General features: G+C 28.0%; 2 protein-coding genes across 3 annotated transcripts in view; one reads left to right on the forward strand and one right to left on the reverse strand.

Annotated features, from left to right (window-relative positions):
- The window catches only part of LOC129966995 (uncharacterized), a 52,809-nt gene extending 46,674 nt beyond the window's left edge, over positions 1-6,135 (forward strand). For both annotated transcript variants that reach the window (XM_056081620.1, XM_056081621.1), the window contains exons 4-5: positions 1,977-2,252; positions 5,941-6,135. In XM_056081620.1, coding sequence (XP_055937595.1) covers positions 1,977-2,252; positions 5,941-6,030 — 366 coding nt within the window. In that variant the 3' untranslated portion in view covers positions 6,031-6,135. The remainder of the gene's footprint in view (positions 1-1,976; positions 2,253-5,940) is intronic.
- A 408-nt stretch (positions 6,136-6,543) lies between these two features.
- LOC129967090 (sodium-dependent nutrient amino acid transporter 1-like) overlaps positions 6,544-20,141 on the reverse strand; it is a 47,881-nt gene continuing 34,283 nt past the window's right edge. Inside the window, exons 10-16 of the mRNA XM_056081758.1 lie at positions 19,172-19,299; positions 18,900-19,015; positions 17,401-17,529; positions 17,086-17,185; positions 13,567-13,667; positions 11,511-11,675; positions 6,544-8,781 (exon numbers count right to left, since the gene is read on the reverse strand). Coding sequence (XP_055937733.1) covers positions 8,611-8,781; positions 11,511-11,675; positions 13,567-13,667; positions 17,086-17,185; positions 17,401-17,529; positions 18,900-19,015; positions 19,172-19,299 — 910 coding nt within the window. The 3' untranslated portion in view covers positions 6,544-8,610. The remainder of the gene's footprint in view (positions 8,782-11,510; positions 11,676-13,566; positions 13,668-17,085; positions 17,186-17,400; positions 17,530-18,899; positions 19,016-19,171; positions 19,300-20,141) is intronic.

A 20,141-nucleotide genomic window follows, 5' to 3' on the forward strand; every position in this document is an offset into this window, starting at 1 on the left:
GTTTATTGAGGGTACATAGCTATTGTGAAGCAAGTTGCAAGAAGTTTATTTTTATTTTGTACTGTACTTATAATTTTTTTCTTTTAAAGTTTAATTTTATTATTATGTATTTCAATAATAAATATTTATTTTGGATGAAAAAAATTAAAAACATATTATTAAGAGTATTTGTAAATTTTTAATCGAATAAAAGTTATTAAAAAAAATCCTAGCCAGGTTCGAACCCTGACCTTCCGCATAGGAGACGGTTACCTAGACAACCATGCCATCGGGAATCGGGATTATCAGCACGGGAGTCCAGTTATCAGTATATAAGCTTTACTAAAAGTTTGCGGTTCATTTTCTCGAAATTGATTGGCCATTGCATTTAAATATTTTCTTGAATGAACATTCTAAATGTATACCATCATTATATTAAATCTCATCCCGATCTCAGATTTCACTCCCGTGTCCTCCCCTTGTAAGTGTCATTTCGGATAGCCTTTTGGATGGCGGATGGTCAGACGTTGCATTCAGGTGAAACCCATAATTGTACGCATGACAATACTGCACTTCGCTTACACGCTATCATCCAATTTACCGCAATTTTCGCTCGATATTTATCTAATATTTTTCGTTCGCTAAATGAGAACATAAATAAATAGATTCACTAAATAAATTTCATTCAGGAAATGTCGGATTCAATTTAATGACAATATGGGATCATAGATAGAGTTCTCAGCTCTTGGGTTATCATCTCTTTGCCTCTGTTATCACACTAAAAACTTTTTTTTATATAATATTATTTTAAACCTAATTGCTGAGATATTTTCAAAGCAGTCATAAAAAATGAATACCTCTGTAATTTTTTTAATTTAATATCGCCGTCGATGGAAATGACTCAAAAGGACAGGTTTGTTGCAAACAAAATTAACTTCTAGTTACTTAATATACGGTCCCCAGGAGGTAGGCTCTTTTTTAGGCTGAATTTGCAGCAAACAAAATTAAGTATATCTCAAAAACAACTACAAATATCTGGACGAAATTTGTTACTCATACATAAAAAAGGTCCGCTGAATCGAACGATTAAAAATCTTGTTTTCCGTAATATAGAAATTTCGAGAAAATAATTGATTAACTATATTAATTAACTCGGTTAATCAGTTTGTCTATCTCAACAAACCTATCCCTTTAAGCCATTTCCGCCGATACCCATTTTGTGAAAATGCGGTATTAAATAACAAAGTTACAGGGGTTTTACATTTTTTAATACTTTTTCGTTACGACGGTACCAAAATTGTGAGTTCGTGTAACAGCTTTTCTAATAGACAAGGTATGTAATAGTGCTTCATATTTAATTAAAAAATCTTAGCTCTTTTCAAAAATAAGGATTCCAAAACAATTTTTTTTAAAAAGTATTTTTTGAATTTTTTTTAAAACCAAGGTGTCAGATATTTTTCTAATACTCTTTATAAGTAAAATATTACAGGAGAATAATCCCATAATTATAATTATGTTTAATAGCAGCAAAAATAAATCTAAAATTTTCTTCATTAAATCATTCAATAATTGATTAAATTTTGTTTGCTTAAAGTGGAGCTAATATTTTCCACTCCAATGTTGTCTCTTTCTTTGATTAAAATTAATCCAGTAAACTAAAAATTAATTCTGTTTTATCTATTCGAATACCAACCTCAAATGTCACGAATAAAGGATAATCATTATGGAATAATTAACAAAAAGTTGGATATTATCATTTTCTTTTTTAAATCTTTCATAATCTTTTTATATTATTAATAGAAACAGATGAATATGTTAAATTAAATAATAAAACAGAAAATTAATTTAGGATTATGCATTAATGCGTTATTATAATTTTTTTATTAGTAATAAATAATATATAAGCACATAGTGCAATGAATGCAAGTTAATTAAATCTATAATCAAAGCTATTACTTTAAAAATAGATACATTTAATTTTTTTTTTCTAAATTTAGCCTGGCGTAACAATTCGTGTGGAAGCAGGAATAAGGGATGGCGTTCTACCCGATGTCATCGTGACCCTCTCACCAATGATGACCATCGTGGAAGCACTAAAACAAGCAGAAAGCAAATATCGCTCCTATCTCGGCCTCTCTCCAGTCTCTGATGAAGAAGTCATTTCTTTCAGTCGTTCATCAGTTGCGGAATGCTACGTTATTGGAAGTTTCAACAATGTCTCCTCAGACGATAGAGGCTATTGGAAGATCATTGTCAGCGATAAAGGAGGGAAGGTACTGGTTTAAACTCACTTATTTAAATGTTAAAAACACCTTTGACGAAATCATATAGTTCATTTTAGTCAGATTTATTAAAGCTATTAATTTAATTTCAGAGCATATACGTTCTTGTTGCAGTTCAAGGGTGGAGACTTGCAATGCTCTTGAACCATTGTCCCATAAACCGATAGCACACTTCCGCTCTATAAGGACATCTCTCTTTCCAATTTACATGCGACTTCAAATTTTAATAGTCATACAACTCATACTATTAAAGAAGACCTACACCATTTTGTTTATTTTACTAAGTATTAACTCACTAATTTCCTGTTAGCTCCTGTAATATTTGAGCTTTAAAATTGAAGTGAAGGGATTAAGCTTCATTAAACATTTTTTTTTGTTGAAACTAAAGCATGCTTTTAAAAATATGAATACAGAAAAAAGAATCGTTTAGCATTGAAGTCTGATGAATATACAGTAGAATAGCTTCTTTTATAATTTACCCAACATCTCAAAGAATTATTAAAGAAAAATGTCACATCATAAAATTCAGTTTTTAGTTTTACGTTCTAAGGAATTTCAATGATGTAAATATTATTATTTTATTTTGTTACAGTCAATACATGTGCTGTTGAAAAAATTATGAAATCAAAATTTTATACAATTCTTTGCTTCTACGTTTTTTTGACCTACTAACATTTAAATAAAAAAATGCTTTTTCTTTTTTCTTCTAACAAATCTGACCGAGTTATAAAGTTTGGAATTGACCATTTTAGGACAATCAGCATTTTCATAATTTTAGAGAAATCAGCGTTGGTGAAACTCCAGGCACTGATTGGCTTATTTTCTTTGAAACGGTCAATGGAGTATCTAAAATGGAACGTTTTATAAGATCGTAATATTCAAAATTTCATAATGCACTCTCTTTTAATCCCAATAGATTGGAGATTTCTTTTTATATATTTTATATAAATGTTAGTGTCTCAAGAATATTTTACTAAAAATAACACTTGAGACCGCGGATCTGTACATAAAATTCGCAATTCTTCAGAATTTTTTATTGACTGAAACCTTAATAAAAATTATTCTTTACTTCATTTAGATCATTTTTCCAATTAGATGTGCATGCCTAATACTAACTGTTAAGAAATTAGGTGCTTCGACCCGATTAATGGAACATCTTGTATATATATATATATAAACCATAGTTGCTTTAAATATTACAGTATTATTGAATTAATAATATAGATATTTTAAAAGTTCACAGAAACCGTCTCCTGGCACTTATCCTTCGAAGAAATATCATTTTTCATATTTATTTCATTTCTTAGAGACACATGCTGAAAATTGCACTTTTTAAGGTTTTGCAGTAAAAATGTTTATCTTTTAATTCGAGCTTTTGTCAATGTGATGTAACACGTTTATAAAAACTAATTTTCCCTATGCACGTGTAATGGGAAATTTAAATAGTGGTTAAATTTTATTTTTATTTTGTCCGAGATGTACTGTTGGAAAATATGTTTAGAATATCTTTCAATTTTATTAAAATTAGAAACTTAATTTATATGTTAAAAAATTAGTATAATTGAAAAGGTCATTCTGCAAATTTAAGATGATGTAAAAATATTTTAGTACTATGTTAAATTTTTGTATTATAATATATTAAATTACAGTATCATTAAAAAATTAACATTTCGTTCGATTCGACAGTTAAAAAAACGAGTTCTCAAAATGTAAAAAGCTATTATAATTAGCGCATAACTTTCTATTATAATTAGCGCATAATCTTCAAATACTTCTTTTTGTTGTTTTGACTCCCAAGAGAGGTCCATCTATCCAATATATATTCTTTATTTCTAATTAACTTGTTCTCTTTTTTTTAATCTGAAAAGAAAATTTAATATAGTGTGCATTAATTGATAAAAGTATTATGTTGTAATTTTAAAATTTTTCTACAGAACTCTCATTATATTTAGTTTTTGGTTAAAATTCAATACCTCTGAAATTGTATCGGGAATTGTTTAAAGTCACTGAAATAATTGATAACGTTTGGAATAAATAACGTCAATTTTTTATGGTTTTTATGAATTTTTGTTCCATAAAATCCCAGCTAATTAATTAGTCAAAATTTTTATCATATTGTTTTATGAGTTTTTAATTTGTTGAAATTACTGCTGAATCGTTTTCTAAAGATTTTACTCAATTTTTCTATTTGCATGCGAATTTGAAACAGCGAAGCATCTTTTTGATGCCTTTTATATTTTATTAATACCCTACTTTTTCTTTTCTTTCCTTTTGATATTCTACTTCTTAGCTCTTTCCATGCCCTTTAAACTGTAGCTGACAGTTGGAAAACTTCATCATTTTTAAGCCAAGCATATTTTCAAAATTAATTTCTGCTACGTCATTTCCCACAGGATGAGTATTTTGTAAACTGCAGAGATTTATTCAAAATTTCTAACATCTTATGTAGACATTTTTTTACTCGTTTCTGACGATGCTTGAATTTTAATACATTTTTAAAAATAAATAGTTTAAATAGTTTCAGCTGTCAAAAAAGGATCGTTTTTTTTTCAATACCAGTTCCTTCCCTTTAAAAACCACCTTTTATTTGTTTTTAGGATCCGTTCAAAAAATCGACTTCAGAGTACATCATCTAAAGTTACTGATTCAAAAATATACCATCTAGAAAAATTTATTATACACGAAATGTCGCTCCGGTTTAATATCCTTTCATCCAAAATTGACTCCGACAAAATCGACAGAATTCTTTTTTTTTCTTATGTAAACTTTCACTATGGAAAATGTCAACACAAGCAGAATTTTTTTTTTACTCATGCATCGAAAGATTATTAAATTTTAGAAGAATCATTCTGTCACATTGAATAAATAAACAATCATGATCAACTTATTTTGCATTATCTTAAATATATGGTCTCTCGGGAAAAATTACCGAAGTATCTTTCACCGCATGCAGTTATTGGATTTTATCTGCACACAAGATAAAATGCAGGCTTGTCTTTTCTCTTAACAATCTATCCACTGCATATCGGCTTAAAATGCACGAATATTAACAATTTTCTTCTTTTTCTTGAATATAAAGGCAGTAACATCCTTATGAAAGAATAAATAAATACATCCTATGTTATTAAACTAATTATATAATAAATAATTTTGTGTGTTCTGACAATTATTGACAGCAATATTCATTAAACATACCAAGGTAGGCAAATTAAAAAAACGGCGAAAGCATCACGAACGAGGTTTTTCAAAACCTTTGATTTTCCTTTCAGTGTGAATTTCAAAAAGTTGTTAATATCCAACATTTTATTAATCTTTGATTAATACTTTTTTTTCTTTGGGATTAATACTTTTGAATGAAAAGTTGTATAATTATTTATAGTTAAAATAATAAAATATGAAAAGAATAACTGATAGATTCAATAAGAGATCATGAGCTATTCCCTAGTAGAAAATTAGAACGAAATAAGATAAGGTATTAGATGAATTAAAATCGCAGTAGTTGAATATGTGAAATTTCCATCAAAAGTTAAAAACATATAAAATTTCAAAAAATTTGCTCAAAAATCAAATATAAAATAACCAACAAACCGTTTCCTGTAGATTTCAATTTATATAGAAGAGAATAATGTATAATTATGCAGTGCCACGTCTCATTATTTTCTTAAATCTTTTATTTCAGGTTATTTATGACAGCATTTGTTTACCAAGCAGAAATGAGGTTGCTGTAAGGCCTGGGATGACAATAACGCTCCTGTACACTCTGATTTAATCCTTTTTTGGTTTTTCTGCAACAAAAAAAATGTCTACTCTTTTGCACTTAACGTGAGATTTGTCTTTTGAGTAAATATGTAAATATCCCGTTCGTTTTATTGTTGGTGTGTCTGTATTCATTTAAGTGTCTGAATAAACTCTTCTGTATATTTATTTTTGTTGCTCTTAGAAATACGAAAGGATACAGATAATATAAGAAACAGTTAAATTTTCAACATCATTATTATTGCTTCACAGTTTTCTCGAGGAATAAAAGTTCGAAAAGGGATTTTTTCCCCATCTTCATCAAAGTTAATAAAAACTTCTTTTTTTTATTTCTGGAAGTTAGTTTGTTTAACGAAATGTCTAATTTCATAGCATTACTAAAAGGTATAAGAATTTATATGTTTATAAATAATGCCTCTCTAATCATTGTTCAATGCTAATTTATAAACCTTTCGAGATAAGCATATGTTTATAGTTGGCAGATGTTGCAAATAACAAAGAGATTCATATTTTATGTCCTTTATTTGAATAAATGAAAAAATTACAAGTTAGAATTTTGTAATATCACTAATTTGTAAGGTCAGATCCATTAATCCTATCTCGTAAAATAATTTTGATGAGCCAAAAGTTTTAACAAAAAAAGTTCCATTTTTCAATGGAGAAAGTATGATATCGAGTCTGAAGAGTTATGGAAGGTTAAATATCACAACTTTGAATGGGTTAAGACCATTTCAATGGCCGCCTACTAATCAAAGCAAATCACTTGCTCAAGACGATCGTTGATTGGCTTAAAATAATGAAATTAAAGGCTTCATATCTTAGTGAAACATTTTTATTTATTATGTTAATGAATCGAGAATTTTTTTATTAAATATGGATAGTATAATCAGGAGAATTTATAAAAATTTGGACTTTGTAATATTTTTAACATATTTACTATCTCAAAAATTTAAAATATAAACGCCTAAACGCCATTAAGCCAAACGTCTTTACACCATTTTTACAGTATGAAATATTGCCTACCTCAAGAGAAGTAGATATTCGCTATTGGACCACGATTAAAGTGAGTATCCTCTGTGAATACTTTATTTGGAATCATGATTTTAGAAATAAAGCTAGTACGATATATTATATTTAAAAAAATACAAAAATAATCCATTTGAATTGAGCTATTTTTATAGTTTATTAATGCTTTTAATTAATAATTTCTTAGGGAATTAAATATTTATTTTCAAAATTAATGAGTTCATTTCTTTATTTAACTTTTTCTTATTGAAATTCCTTTTGTTATTAGGATAAACTTAATAAAGCATTTTTTTAATTATTTGAATTATGATGAGTAAAAATAGGAATAAAAATCATTCTTACAGTTAACAAATATTTTGAGTTACATAGATAATTTCAAGACATTTTGGTTGATAGAAAACAATGGAAATTATAAGACATTTATATGCATTTTTGGTACAATATCGATGCTATACCATTCGAATTCAAATGAAATCTTTTAACTCATTCTAATTGAAACAAAGTGGGTAAAAATAATAAAGAGAGGCATTTCAATTAAGACATATTTTTAAAAACTTTAAATGTATCTATACTTAATTATATTTCATTTTTATGAAGTAAAAATGCACTTGGGTCTATAAATAGTTCACATGATTACCACAATTTTATTGTCATGAAAAAACTTCGCTCGGAAAAAAGAAATGTCAAAAAGCAATGGGAAAAAACAAATTATTATAACAACTCATTATTATTGTAACTTTTATTATAACTTTTCCCCAGAAAAGAAATTCGGATATTTCTATCTAGTATGGTAAAATATTATTGTTCACATATTTTAGAAACAGTTAATTATCAACAGAAAAATTATCAACAGTTACCACAGGGATCAGAAAAATTTCGTTATGTATGATTATAACAACAAAATGCTACTACTTTTCAATTCCTCATACCTTATTTCATTGCTTGATTTATACACTAATACAAAGGAAATATGTTTTAAAATTATCTGCATGCCTCCCAATACGATTATACGTTTCCAATATCTATCCCGGAAACCGTTTATAAAATTACATAAAAGGCTTTATTTGATTATTTAATTTTAGGAAGCATTACTTTAATATTGTTTTTTCGAATACAAATTAACGTTAGAATTTCTTACTTAATTATAGTACCTATAAAATATTTCATAAAAATCTAAAGACAAAACCTATTTAAATAAAGCCTCAAAAATGTGCTTACATTAAATAATATGATTGTAAACCTAATAAGAGATGCGCAGATATTTTTTTTTATTATTGGTAGGAAGAACAAATGCATTTGTATAATATTGAACAAAAAATAAATTTCTCTAAGAATTATTATTTATATAACAATAAATTCATTTGTATAGTAAGTCGATTAGTTTTGTTTTGCAACGATTTTCTTTCGTTGAAATGCTTCATACAAGTCGATTTCATTTAAAGAATGATCAACCATATTTTAAATAACACTGAGTGAGTGATAAATGTGTAAATGATGTCTAAAAATTACATTTCGTGTTTTTTACAATATATACAAATAATGAAATATTGGTTTTCGACTTCTTTCTTCAAAATACATCTCCTTCAAAAGATTCATTATATACTGCGGACACGAACATAACGTCCCTCTGTTGTTCTTTGTATTCTTCAGGGGATCGTTTCATTTCCAGCCACCTTTTCTTGTCATCTGGATCACTTGGACCCCAATCTTTTGTAGCTTTAAAGCTGCTTCGGAGTTTCTAAATAAGAAGAGGAAAATATTTAAAACATTTTTTATCGAAGTTCACCTTTATTAAGCATTCACACTAAAAAGCAATTTAAATTCCAAAACCAAAAATGTGTGCAAAAAGAATTAAATGTGAGTCCAAATTTTTGAAAGGTAATAGACGGAAGCTACGAAATCGTCAATAAGTTGTCTGTTTATCAAATGGTATGATATAGTATTTTGGGATTTTTTGGCGCAAGAGCCATATTTGGCTAAACTGCATCATGCATATGGTTAAAAGTTAAAAATCAAAGGGCATCGAAACTGAAAGGTCAATAGCAGTTTCTAAAGCGTGTGCTATAAACATGGTAATATTGGAAAAAATGTTTAAAAAAACAAATTGTAAAGCAAGCAAAGAAAATGTGTTATGAGACAAACAAAGCAAGCAAAGAAAACAAGCAAACAAATAGCCTTCAAGGAATTAAAAATATTTGGATGGTGTATTTCATCCATCAAGTCACGCAAGGTAACAGATGAGGAATTTAAAAAGTTCTGACAATGGGAATTAAAAGAAGGACCTTCGATTAGAATATGTTTGACAGTAAAATTAGTATAACAAGTGGGATATACGGGTGCGCTTTCTCCAAAAATGAGGTGCTTATGTGTGAAACGTATATGTCCTATACGGAGCGAGTCAATTTGACGTCGATCACTCGTATAGGAAGGGCAGGTCAGAATCCAATGGAAGGTTTGATTGAATATAATTTACTATGGATTTGCAGGTATCAGGTCACCTGCCAAGTAGAAAAAAGCTGTCTAATTAATTCTTTCTTTGCATCGCCATATGGTAATTGTGATAAAAGAAAAGGAGCAGTTTTTGCTGCATAATCAGCCACTTCAATACCATATATTCCCACATGACTTGGAATAAAGCTAAAAATTATATTAAATCCCCTACTCTTGAGAAGCTGCAGAGCACCCAGCATTTCCAAGGCAAATGAACGCAGTCGATTGTCGTAGTAGCATAGTGCTTCCAAAGCACTCATGCTATCAGTGTATATAATAAAATTGCGTTGATCGGCAGATGAAATGTCCTGAAACGCACAAAGAATTGCCAACAACTCAGCAGAAAATATAGAACAATAATTATGTAAAGAGAGAAAATTATGTTGAATAAGAACTATTCTAATTCTTTTTTTTTCGGTATACGAACACTTTTGTGCATTATTTTCGTATGTTGTGCAAGAAAGCAACTTTTTAAATGCTAAATTAAACATTATTAAAGAAGAACTTTTTTTCGGCCATAATTTATTCTGAAATATACTTAAACAGAAACTTCATTAAATTACACAAACACTTTCGAAGATTGAAAACCATTTCAAACGACTATAATGGCTCAGCAATAATAATATTTTTTGAACATTTTTTTTTATATGATGTAACATTAAAATCCATTATTACTAGCTAGAAGAACTTCAATTCAGATTTTTATGCTCGGGCACTTTTAACAATTTTATAAAAAATATGCTTTGTAAGCAAACAACTTTCCCAGCATGCCACCTAGCGGCCGCTCGATAAAACTGCAGTCTGTGCTCTGGAGTCATAGATGGAAGCATGATGTTTACTCTCGAGATTTGTACTTTTCCGTAAATATTTGTAGTAATTGTTTGTCCTATTATTGTTTTTCGTGTGTTATGTTCTTTAATGTTTTATTAAAAAGATTTAAATCATTTAAGCTTCTTTCCTTAAGAGTTTTGTTTTTCCTTAGCAGGAATAGTTTTTGGCGACCAACGGTAACTAGTTTTGTTTAAGGTTACAACTTTTCAAAAAAAGCATAATTTTTAAAAATATATTTTTGGAGTTCTTAAAGTGTATGAAAGTCTTGGTTCTAACAGCAAACCCACCTCCCTTTCTTGTGATATGTGAGTAAAGCACGAAATTAATTATTATTATTATTTGTATTCCATGTTTATGCATTTTTAATAAAGTACTACCACAATGTTTTTTTTTATCCCGTTTTAAAAATCAAACAATCATGTTAATGACTTCTTGCAAATAAAGTTGAAAGAAAATTTGAGGAACGTTATAGACATATGACGTTATAGACAATATATAGTTATATATATAAATTATGTATGAGCTGCTATAGTGTAGAAAAAATGATGCAACTAGTTTCTAAAGACTACAATAGCCTTTTAAAATGCTTAAATGATAAAGCATTTGACAAATAGATATTTGAAGATTTATTAAAATTAAAGTAATATTTCATTTGAAAATTTATTAAAACTGAAGCAATATTTAGTAATCGTTTAAAACATTATATTTAATAAAGAAACTGTCTTGATAAATGTGAACAAAGAACTTTTTTTTTCATCTCATGTGCGTAATTGTTTGAAACAATTATGTCTGTTGTGCAATTATATTACGTATTCTGATGAGTTAGTCTATAGAAGTAAGAATTCATTATGGAGTAATTAAAAGATTCAATAGATATGTATCTGGTAATTAAGTTATTTCTTAAGCTTGGATTTGACAATCATTGGATTTTCTCATTGACGGAGAGAATAATCTGAACTTTTATAAATTTAACACTATAGATAATCTTTTTAACACTATAGATAATCTTTTTAACACTAGAAAAAATAATGTATTTTTATATAAAGTATTTTTCTTAATGAATTCCTTTTTATTAAAAGTGCTCTTGATTTTTAAAACATCGTTCTATTTTCTACGAAATATTTTTTTTTAAAAATTGAAAAATACCTTCATAAGCGTTTTTTCTGGGTTTCTATAGATGACATATACTCCCCAAATGGGTATTTGAAAGACAGCAGCTGCTGCTAAAACCCATCCAGCAATTTCAGCCCACAGAGGTAAAGAATTTTTCGGTCCATCTTCCTGAGGTAAATTGCCGTAGATGAATATTATCTAAAACAATACATAAAAAGGTTTGAATTATAATTCCAAAATAAAAGAATTCTAATATAAAAGCTGATTACACAACTACACAAGCAAACTTAGAAGAAAACTTTGTACAACAAGCAGATTAAAATACTTGTTAGGGCTTCAGTGCTGTTGATTGGCGTTCATATGATAAATGTACAATAATACCATCACCGTTCAATATCCCTGTGAGCATATGAATTTTAAAAAAAAGAAAAAATACGGGAGTTGAAGATATATATATGTTACTAGTAATGGAGATATGTGCATAATTCATTAACAGATTATTTTAGCAATCACAATATTGATTAAAATACTATCACTCCACCTTAAACGTAGTTTCATCTAAATTTAGCAAATCAGCAACCAACTATCTACAACTTCGAGTGAGAAATGGGATTAATGGGAAATGATCATTTAATAAGAAATACTTCATTTGAACGTAAAGGAAGGTATAAGTTCACTTTCCTTAGATGTCATTCTTCGGACCTATCCATACTGGAATTACCATACTTCACTTCAAGATGCCAGATAAAAAAAAAATTCAAAAGTTGGGAAATGTTGTATAATTTTAAAACAGCATCTTTAAACTGCGCGTCTTGAAATTGTGAAAGCTATCATATGCGTTGTGCACTCAAACTATTCCTAATGAAAGCAAACAACCTTTTTTTTAAAGGTGTCTTAAAGGTTTACTCTTTCTAGCATGTCATGTTTAACACCTTTTCTTCTAAATGAGAAATATTGTTGTGGTTTGTATTGGACACATAACTCTCAAATATTTCTTTAAATCTCATGATTTAATCCATAAATGACTTAGGTAATCTAATTTCTAAAGCAAATGCAGAACCTCAAAAATATCTTAATAATGTAATATCCAGGTATTTTATTTTAATAGCATCTCCTGTACTAAAAAGCTATCGTGTTTGTTTAATTAAAGAGAGACGTTAATGTTTTAACTAAACAAATACTAAAAGGTTTCTATAGCATACATAATGAATGAAATTTTATATAAGAAAGAAACTTACAGATTTTTAGTATAACTTGTAAATTGAGCGAAAGTAAGAATGATTTCTTGGATAAAGTGTCTTTTGAAAATACATAGATGCAATTTAATAAACGGAAGGTATCACACCATCACTCGCATTGAGATTTAACCTGACATTCCAGCAAGTAAACAATCACATCAATTGATTTTAATTTTTGTGTATCATAAATCAGAAGCGAATTTTTCATGTAAAAATTTATAAGCGAATGATTTATTATATTATATTTTGTAGAATGACTTTAATAAAGTAATCTTTAAAAACTCGTTTTTATTAGTTTAGTAAAGATTTTTTACTTCAATTAATTTTTAATTTTTACCCTTTAAGTTAGAATTAATTGTCATTCATATTATTGAATCTTTTCAAAATAATATGGAATAATTTTCTCCAAATTCAGTATCAGGTGACACTTTAGCATGGAATCAAAATTTAATTTAATTAATTATTTAACTGATAAATAGTTCCGAAAATAGTAAAATATTGTATTAACATCAAGAATGCACAAGTGTACAGAACTTCAAAACTTTGACATATCAGAATATGAGTAAACATTCAAAAATTCCCTCTTTAGAAACATGAAACATGACATCAAAGAAACTTATTTAAAAGCTTTGACGATTTTGCCTGATTTCCATTTATAAAGGCAGAATTAAATAATGGAATATCAGTTGAAGTTATCTCAAAAAAAATTCCTGAAGATATTTGAGTGAAAGGAAAAATTTTCAAATATTTTAGTCAGAATACGCTTCAAGGTTTTTCAGAGTTTTCTTTTGGACAGAGTTTCGGAAAAGAGACATCAGATCAGTTTTTGAGATGTAAGCTGTGAAACTTACTGTGAGAGCGACCGGTGCTGTGAATGTCCATGTTGTCTTCCAAAAGATACCCGGTGTCGATCCCAACATAAATCTTACATCATTTGAGAAATTTCGGATTCCTATAAATGAAAATAATAATTGTTTTGCTTAATGAATAGCTGCTCAGTATCTTACTTCTATTTTGCACTTAATTCAACATGTGTAGTAACTTTTCATTGAATGAAATCCATAATTATAAACAAAACATATCGAATGGAAGACTCATTGAATAGAGATAATTGCAAAACAAATTGTTGTGATTTATATAAATTAATTGTTGTGATACATAAGCATTTTTATTTTTAAAATTAAAATAACTAAAAAAAATCATTTACTTCTTAAATTTTAGAACTGATGTTGGAAAGTTTTTTATTTTTTTTTATTTAAACAGTTACAATTTTTAATTCGTTATTCTTAATTAAAAGTTAAAAAAGGAAATGTCAGGCTTTTATTATTTTTGGTAATATTCATATAATTATATTTCACAATATTTATTTGAATAGAATAATTCAACTGCAATAGAAATTTAAAACAAATAATCAGTTTATTGTTGAGAACTGAAGATATTTCGAAAACAAAATCAATGGAAAAAGAATTATCTACTTAAAGTAGGATAATTCACCCTTGCTAATTCATTCCGAGAAATTGAATCGCTTTGACTTCATACTAAAAACATTATAAACTTTATTTTTGCTTTAAAAGAATAATTTTCTACTTAACCTTTAAAAAAACTATCTTGAAAAGGTTTATGCATGGTAAAATAAATAACACGAAAAACTAATTTTATACTCGACTCTTTACAGTAAAATATTTTTCTGTTTCAAAAACTTATTTTAAGTATATTATCATCATATATTAACTTATTTTACATACATAACTATAATATATTATTACAAATATATATTAACGTCAAATTCCATAATATACTAAAATTGGATATTTTACTTAGTTCTGAATGAACTAACTTATTTGAAATGCTTTATTACCAAACAGCGTTGACGAAATATTCATATAATAGAAATCTTAGAATTTGGATTCAAAGTTTAAGTTTTTCTCCTTGAAAGAAAAAACAGTAAGTGTTGCATATCGAGTATTTACGAGAATAAACAAGACTACTGAGCGACATTGAACACCGCATAAATGCGAAAGCATAATAACGAGTTCTATTTATCTCCGTAACACTTAAACTTTTCGGATTCTCTTAAATTTTAACTCAAAACAAAAAATATTGATTAAGCCAAAAAAAAAATCTTGTCGTAATAATGGATAGAAATCTCTTGTGAATGAAAATAGTATTAAGTAACTAATGGTACTGTATGCAGTAACAGAAAAGTTGCAACACAACAAATGGTAATCCAAAGTAATTAAATAACCTTACAAAGCATATTCGCAATCTCTACAAAGCGGATTTAATAACGTATTTTTTCAATAACCAATAATCAATAGCGATGAATTTGATTTCGCTTTGAAATCGAAAAATGTTATTTTTATAGACTATAGAACAATAATACAGAACATTTGATGTCTGAATATTTGTTCCGAAGTTTGATTGTCTGGATTTCTTACTCATCATATTGATGAAAAGATACGAGTTTATGATACAATGTAGTGTGACTTAGGAAGATCTATTCGCTTTTCTGAAATATAAGCATCCAATCTGATGATATGAAGAGCTGCCATTTTGCTAGCATGAATTAGTATTCCTCAATATTGGTTTTAATAACTAGAATCCTTGCTTAGGAGAATATTGCAGAATCCTTGTAGTAGAATTCTGTTGTAGTAGAATAATTAGAATCCTTGCTTAGGAGAATATTGTAGAATCCTTGTAGTAGAATTCTGTTGTAGTAGAATAATTAGAATCCTTGCTTAGAAGAATATTGGTTATCATCAAAACAAGAATGCGTTCAACAATATTAATATTTCAAAGCTGAATAATGTTATGGCCATTCAGTATGTACTGGGTAGATGCAATTTTCAAGCAGAAAAATTTAGTAAAAACCATCGGTAATATGAACTATATTTTAATTTTCGCTCAAACGGGAATTCAAATAATATTTATTTTTTTAAAAAAATCCTTACAATTACAAAAATTTTATTTCAGAAGAATGACATTTTCGAATAGAATTGTCACGCGAATTATTCCATTTATTCGGCCAGTGGAATATAGAGCAAAAAGAATTCGTCTTATCTAAGAAAGTTTTATACCGCTTTTAAAAAGAATATAAAAATATACTTTTGAGCATATTTCTTGATTTAGAAGGGAACAATATCGTTCAATTCCTTCTTATATAAGACATATTTTCAGATTAATTTTAGTGACGATTTAGAAGGTTAGAGAAATTAAAAAGAAAATTACAACTATAGAAAATCCGAATGAAAAACTTTTCTAAATTAAGTAGTTAAATTTCTTTTATTAGTATTCTTACTATAATTTCAAAGAGTATTTTAGCGATTTGAAAAAACAAAAACATTTCAGGCATACTTTCAATTGGCGAAGTGGAAAAGATAAACTGTTGTTATGAGTTTCCAAAATTTATGGCGTTGTACACAGTATAATACAGCTTCCAAAAATAAATTTGAGAAAGATAATTAGTTTAGATTTTTTACAATATAATCATGATACGAAATCCACTATTCATTCCCCCAATTTACTTCTCTATTATCGATCTTTTTATACATTAGTCTAATCCACTTTTTTACGTCAATTTACTTTCCAGCAACTACGATCGATCTTCGCTTTCTTGAAATATCGTCTACGCGCCAAATTAAGTTTGATTTAATTTCTGAATGAATACTGAGATTTAATGAGCTGATTTTTCCGAATTCGATAACGTCATTCAATTGCCTTAAAAATGGCTTATGTTAAAGACAAAATGTCTGAAATATAATAAAGCTTACTATTATCATAAAGAGATGGTATATTCTTTATCTGTAGATTTATATATTTCTATATACAAATCCATACATTCTTCAATATTGTCTTAAGTATTAATATGAAAATGAAGAAAGCTGGCTATATGTTTGATTGATGAAGGATTTGATCGTTAGAGGTTCTTAAAAACAATATTTTGATTAAAATGCTTTTGCTTTGGGTTATTAGGATCATCAATTTATTATTTGAATTCTAACAAAAAATCTTAATTTGCACAAAGTGAAACTAACAAAGGTTTTTATTTCTTGCTTCTCAAATTACTTTTAATTTGTTTAAAACCACACTTCAATTGCAAAAGAAAAGATTTAGACGAAATGTAATAAAATAGAAATATGTTAAAAAGAAAATAATATAGCTTAAAATAATCTGTGTAATCGAAAATAATTCATAGATCTATGTATTGCCATCATCAGTTATTAATACAACAAATGATTGGATTGAAATAAATATTAAATACACTTTATATTAAAGTTAATTTTTAAAACTCGAAACAATGCTACTTGTATTGTTTACTGATTTAGTTTTACTGCAACTTCTGATTTCAAAGAGTACCCAAAAAGCATTACCGTATATCCACGTAATTCCTATGACAGTCAAGGTTGCGTAGACGTACACGGCAGCTCCGACTCCATAATTATTTAACAAAACCAAGATATGCTGACCAACCTGCAAGAGCATGCATTATTGGAGATTTAATGCTTAAAATGAATTATTAATTAAATATATAGTAAAATGAATACAGTGAGAATTCGCATTTCATCATACTCGGTATATATTCATTGAAATGCCCATTATAGAAATTGCATTCATTGCTTCTAAATGTACAGTAAAGGCTTACTATTGTGTCACTATAGAATCCATTGTAATTCAAGCATACTTACGTTCGTGGTAAGAGGTAATCCAAGCGAAAAGAACAGCACAGAAACTCCGAGAGCGAGGTAGCCTTTTCTTTCTCGCAAATTCGGGAATTTGTCTTTGATGACAGTCAGTATCGTCTCAATTTGTGACATCTGGATAGATAAAAAAAAGTCACATTTTATTTTACTTTCAATAAAAGTTTATAAAACGGTATTTTATGAATAAGGGGATAAAATAATCAAAACACTAAATGTCAACATACGAAATATGATAATAAAAATAATGACAACAACATAATAAAACGATAATATAGAAACCAACGCGCCAAACAATATGATGACGTTACAATGAGTCCCGACCCTAATTGAGACATAAGTATGTAATTCGATAACTTGAAAACAGACTGACGGAGTTCAGATGTGGCGTATTCATATAAAGGGTGACCTTTTTTTAGAAGTCCCCTAAATTCAAAACGGGGATTCATATATCCTAGAAAGTAACGTGCACCTTTAGTAAAATGATTATGCTGATTTTATAAAGACAGGTTACAACGCCTATAGCGGAAATCCAAAAAGTCCATCTGGAAAAAGTAAGCTGTATTATAATGAAAACACAGGGAAAAGCTCCATAGAGTTGTCTGTAAAATTGATGGAGATTTTTGTGATTAAAATTATGAATTTTCTGTGCCTTGAAAAAGAGTTTGTCCTAAATTGCAAAATGTATTCTCCAAAGATACAGTTTTCCCGAGTAAAGCAACGAAGAAAGAAAAAAAAATAGTAATAAAAAAATTGAAAAACGCATTGGGAGGGAGATAACTAGAGAGTATATTTTTTTAAATCTACTATGAATTATTTTACAAAGTCGCTGAAAGTTTCTAATTTTATTGTAAATATCTCATCCAGTTTAATAGATAACTCCATAAAACTTCTTCCTGTGGTTTTACTATGGTAAATTTTTAAATAAACTTTTTGCCGATATCTTTTATATTCGGAGTTATTTTTATAACTTTGTTGTTTCGCCGCTAAGGGCGCTGTCACATAATGCGTTTTCTTCATACATGCAGCATAGTCACTTTATTATGGCATATTATTTTCCTCGTTAAAAGAGACGCCGTTTTCAAGGGCTTAAAAGGACTTCACCGATCACCCTATATATTACAGATTTTGCCTCAAACATTTTAAAGTAAACCTGGAAGTTAGAAATTACTAAATCTCATACTTATTATAAACAGGAATATTGGCTCATAATTATATATATATATATATTACTTAAGATGTTTTCTTCTCCCAATTTAAAATACATTTCTCTAATTTAACTGTCATATTGTTGAAACACTAATAAAAGATATGTAAATAATGTTTGATATTCTGTCAAAATTAATTATAATCCTTCATGCGAAATTTTAAAATATATTAAGCTAAAAATTTTTATTCATTTTTTTATTCTTTTACAGCTTTCTGAAATGTAATGTAAATAAATGGCTTCTTAAGTATATCAAACTACATAAAAATATGAAACTTACTGAACTTCCAATGCCCAGAGTAAAAAGCATTACAAAGAATAGTGTGGACCACAGCTGCGGAACAATTTTGATATCTGCTAAAGCTTGAGGATAAATTATGAATGCCAATCCAAGATCTGTGAAAGAAAATTGCGAAATCTTTCATTTACCGATACAAAATGTTAAAGGTTCATGGAAATACAAAACTGCTGCAAAATTTTAACAACTCAAAGAGAATCGCATTGAAATATTGTATAATTTTCTTCCGATGTCAATGTACATAATTTTATTACCTTGATGATTTACAACCTTATCAATGGGAAGATCTTTTTGGAAAGCCAAAGTCCCAAGAACTGCAAAAATGACACTGCCTGCCAATACATTTGTGAATGTATCCAAAAGACTGATGATGATCGCATCCCTGTCGAAGAGATTAAAATACGCTTGAAGAAGATTGCAAAATAGCAATGAATCTAAAATACAATATATGCAATAAAATTGTTTTTTTCATGAAGTATTTGATGCTATTTTCGACTCATTGGACTATTCAAAATCTGTTTACTGACTTAGTCCTTTATATATATTTACTGCTTGCATATTTCAAACGATCCATTGATATATTTCCCTTTTCAAATGAGAATTCTTGAATGATGAATTAAATATCATTAATTCAAATTAATACTTAAAAATTCGTTTTATTTTGGGGGAAAATATATATATATATATTTTTTTCCTTAAAAGTATTCATAATTCTTCTCAGCGAGCAATCCGGCGTCGATATTTCTTGTAGATAAATTATTTGATAAACTATAACCATTTCACATTGAGATATTATAGAAATATATTTGACAAGATAATTAATTTAATGGTATTAAAGATATACATTGCACTTTAAATGAATTTTAGAAAACATGTACTCATTTACTAGATATGATGAAGATTAGTATAGAACTTTAACTAACATCTAATGGAATGGATACGCATATTTGGAGTTAGGGACATATGAAATTGACGATTTCTTAGAACACTCCTTAATTTCCACACCGCACCAGCACTAGAATGTTTCGATCTTCACACAGTTAGATTATATTGTTCTAATACTTAAAATGAATGAAATGAAGACTCAACTTAGGGACCATCAATCAAATTATAGGTTAATTTTTCCATCGTAGATGAGAAAATGAATTAAAAATTTGATCAAGTTCTGAATCTGATTACCTCGTTATTTCAAATTTAAATCTATATGGTTAATAAGGAAAACCA

This window comes from Argiope bruennichi, chromosome 4, assembly GCF_947563725.1.
Source record: "Argiope bruennichi chromosome 4, qqArgBrue1.1, whole genome shotgun sequence".
Lineage (NCBI taxonomy): Eukaryota > Metazoa > Arthropoda > Arachnida > Araneae > Araneidae > Argiope > Argiope bruennichi.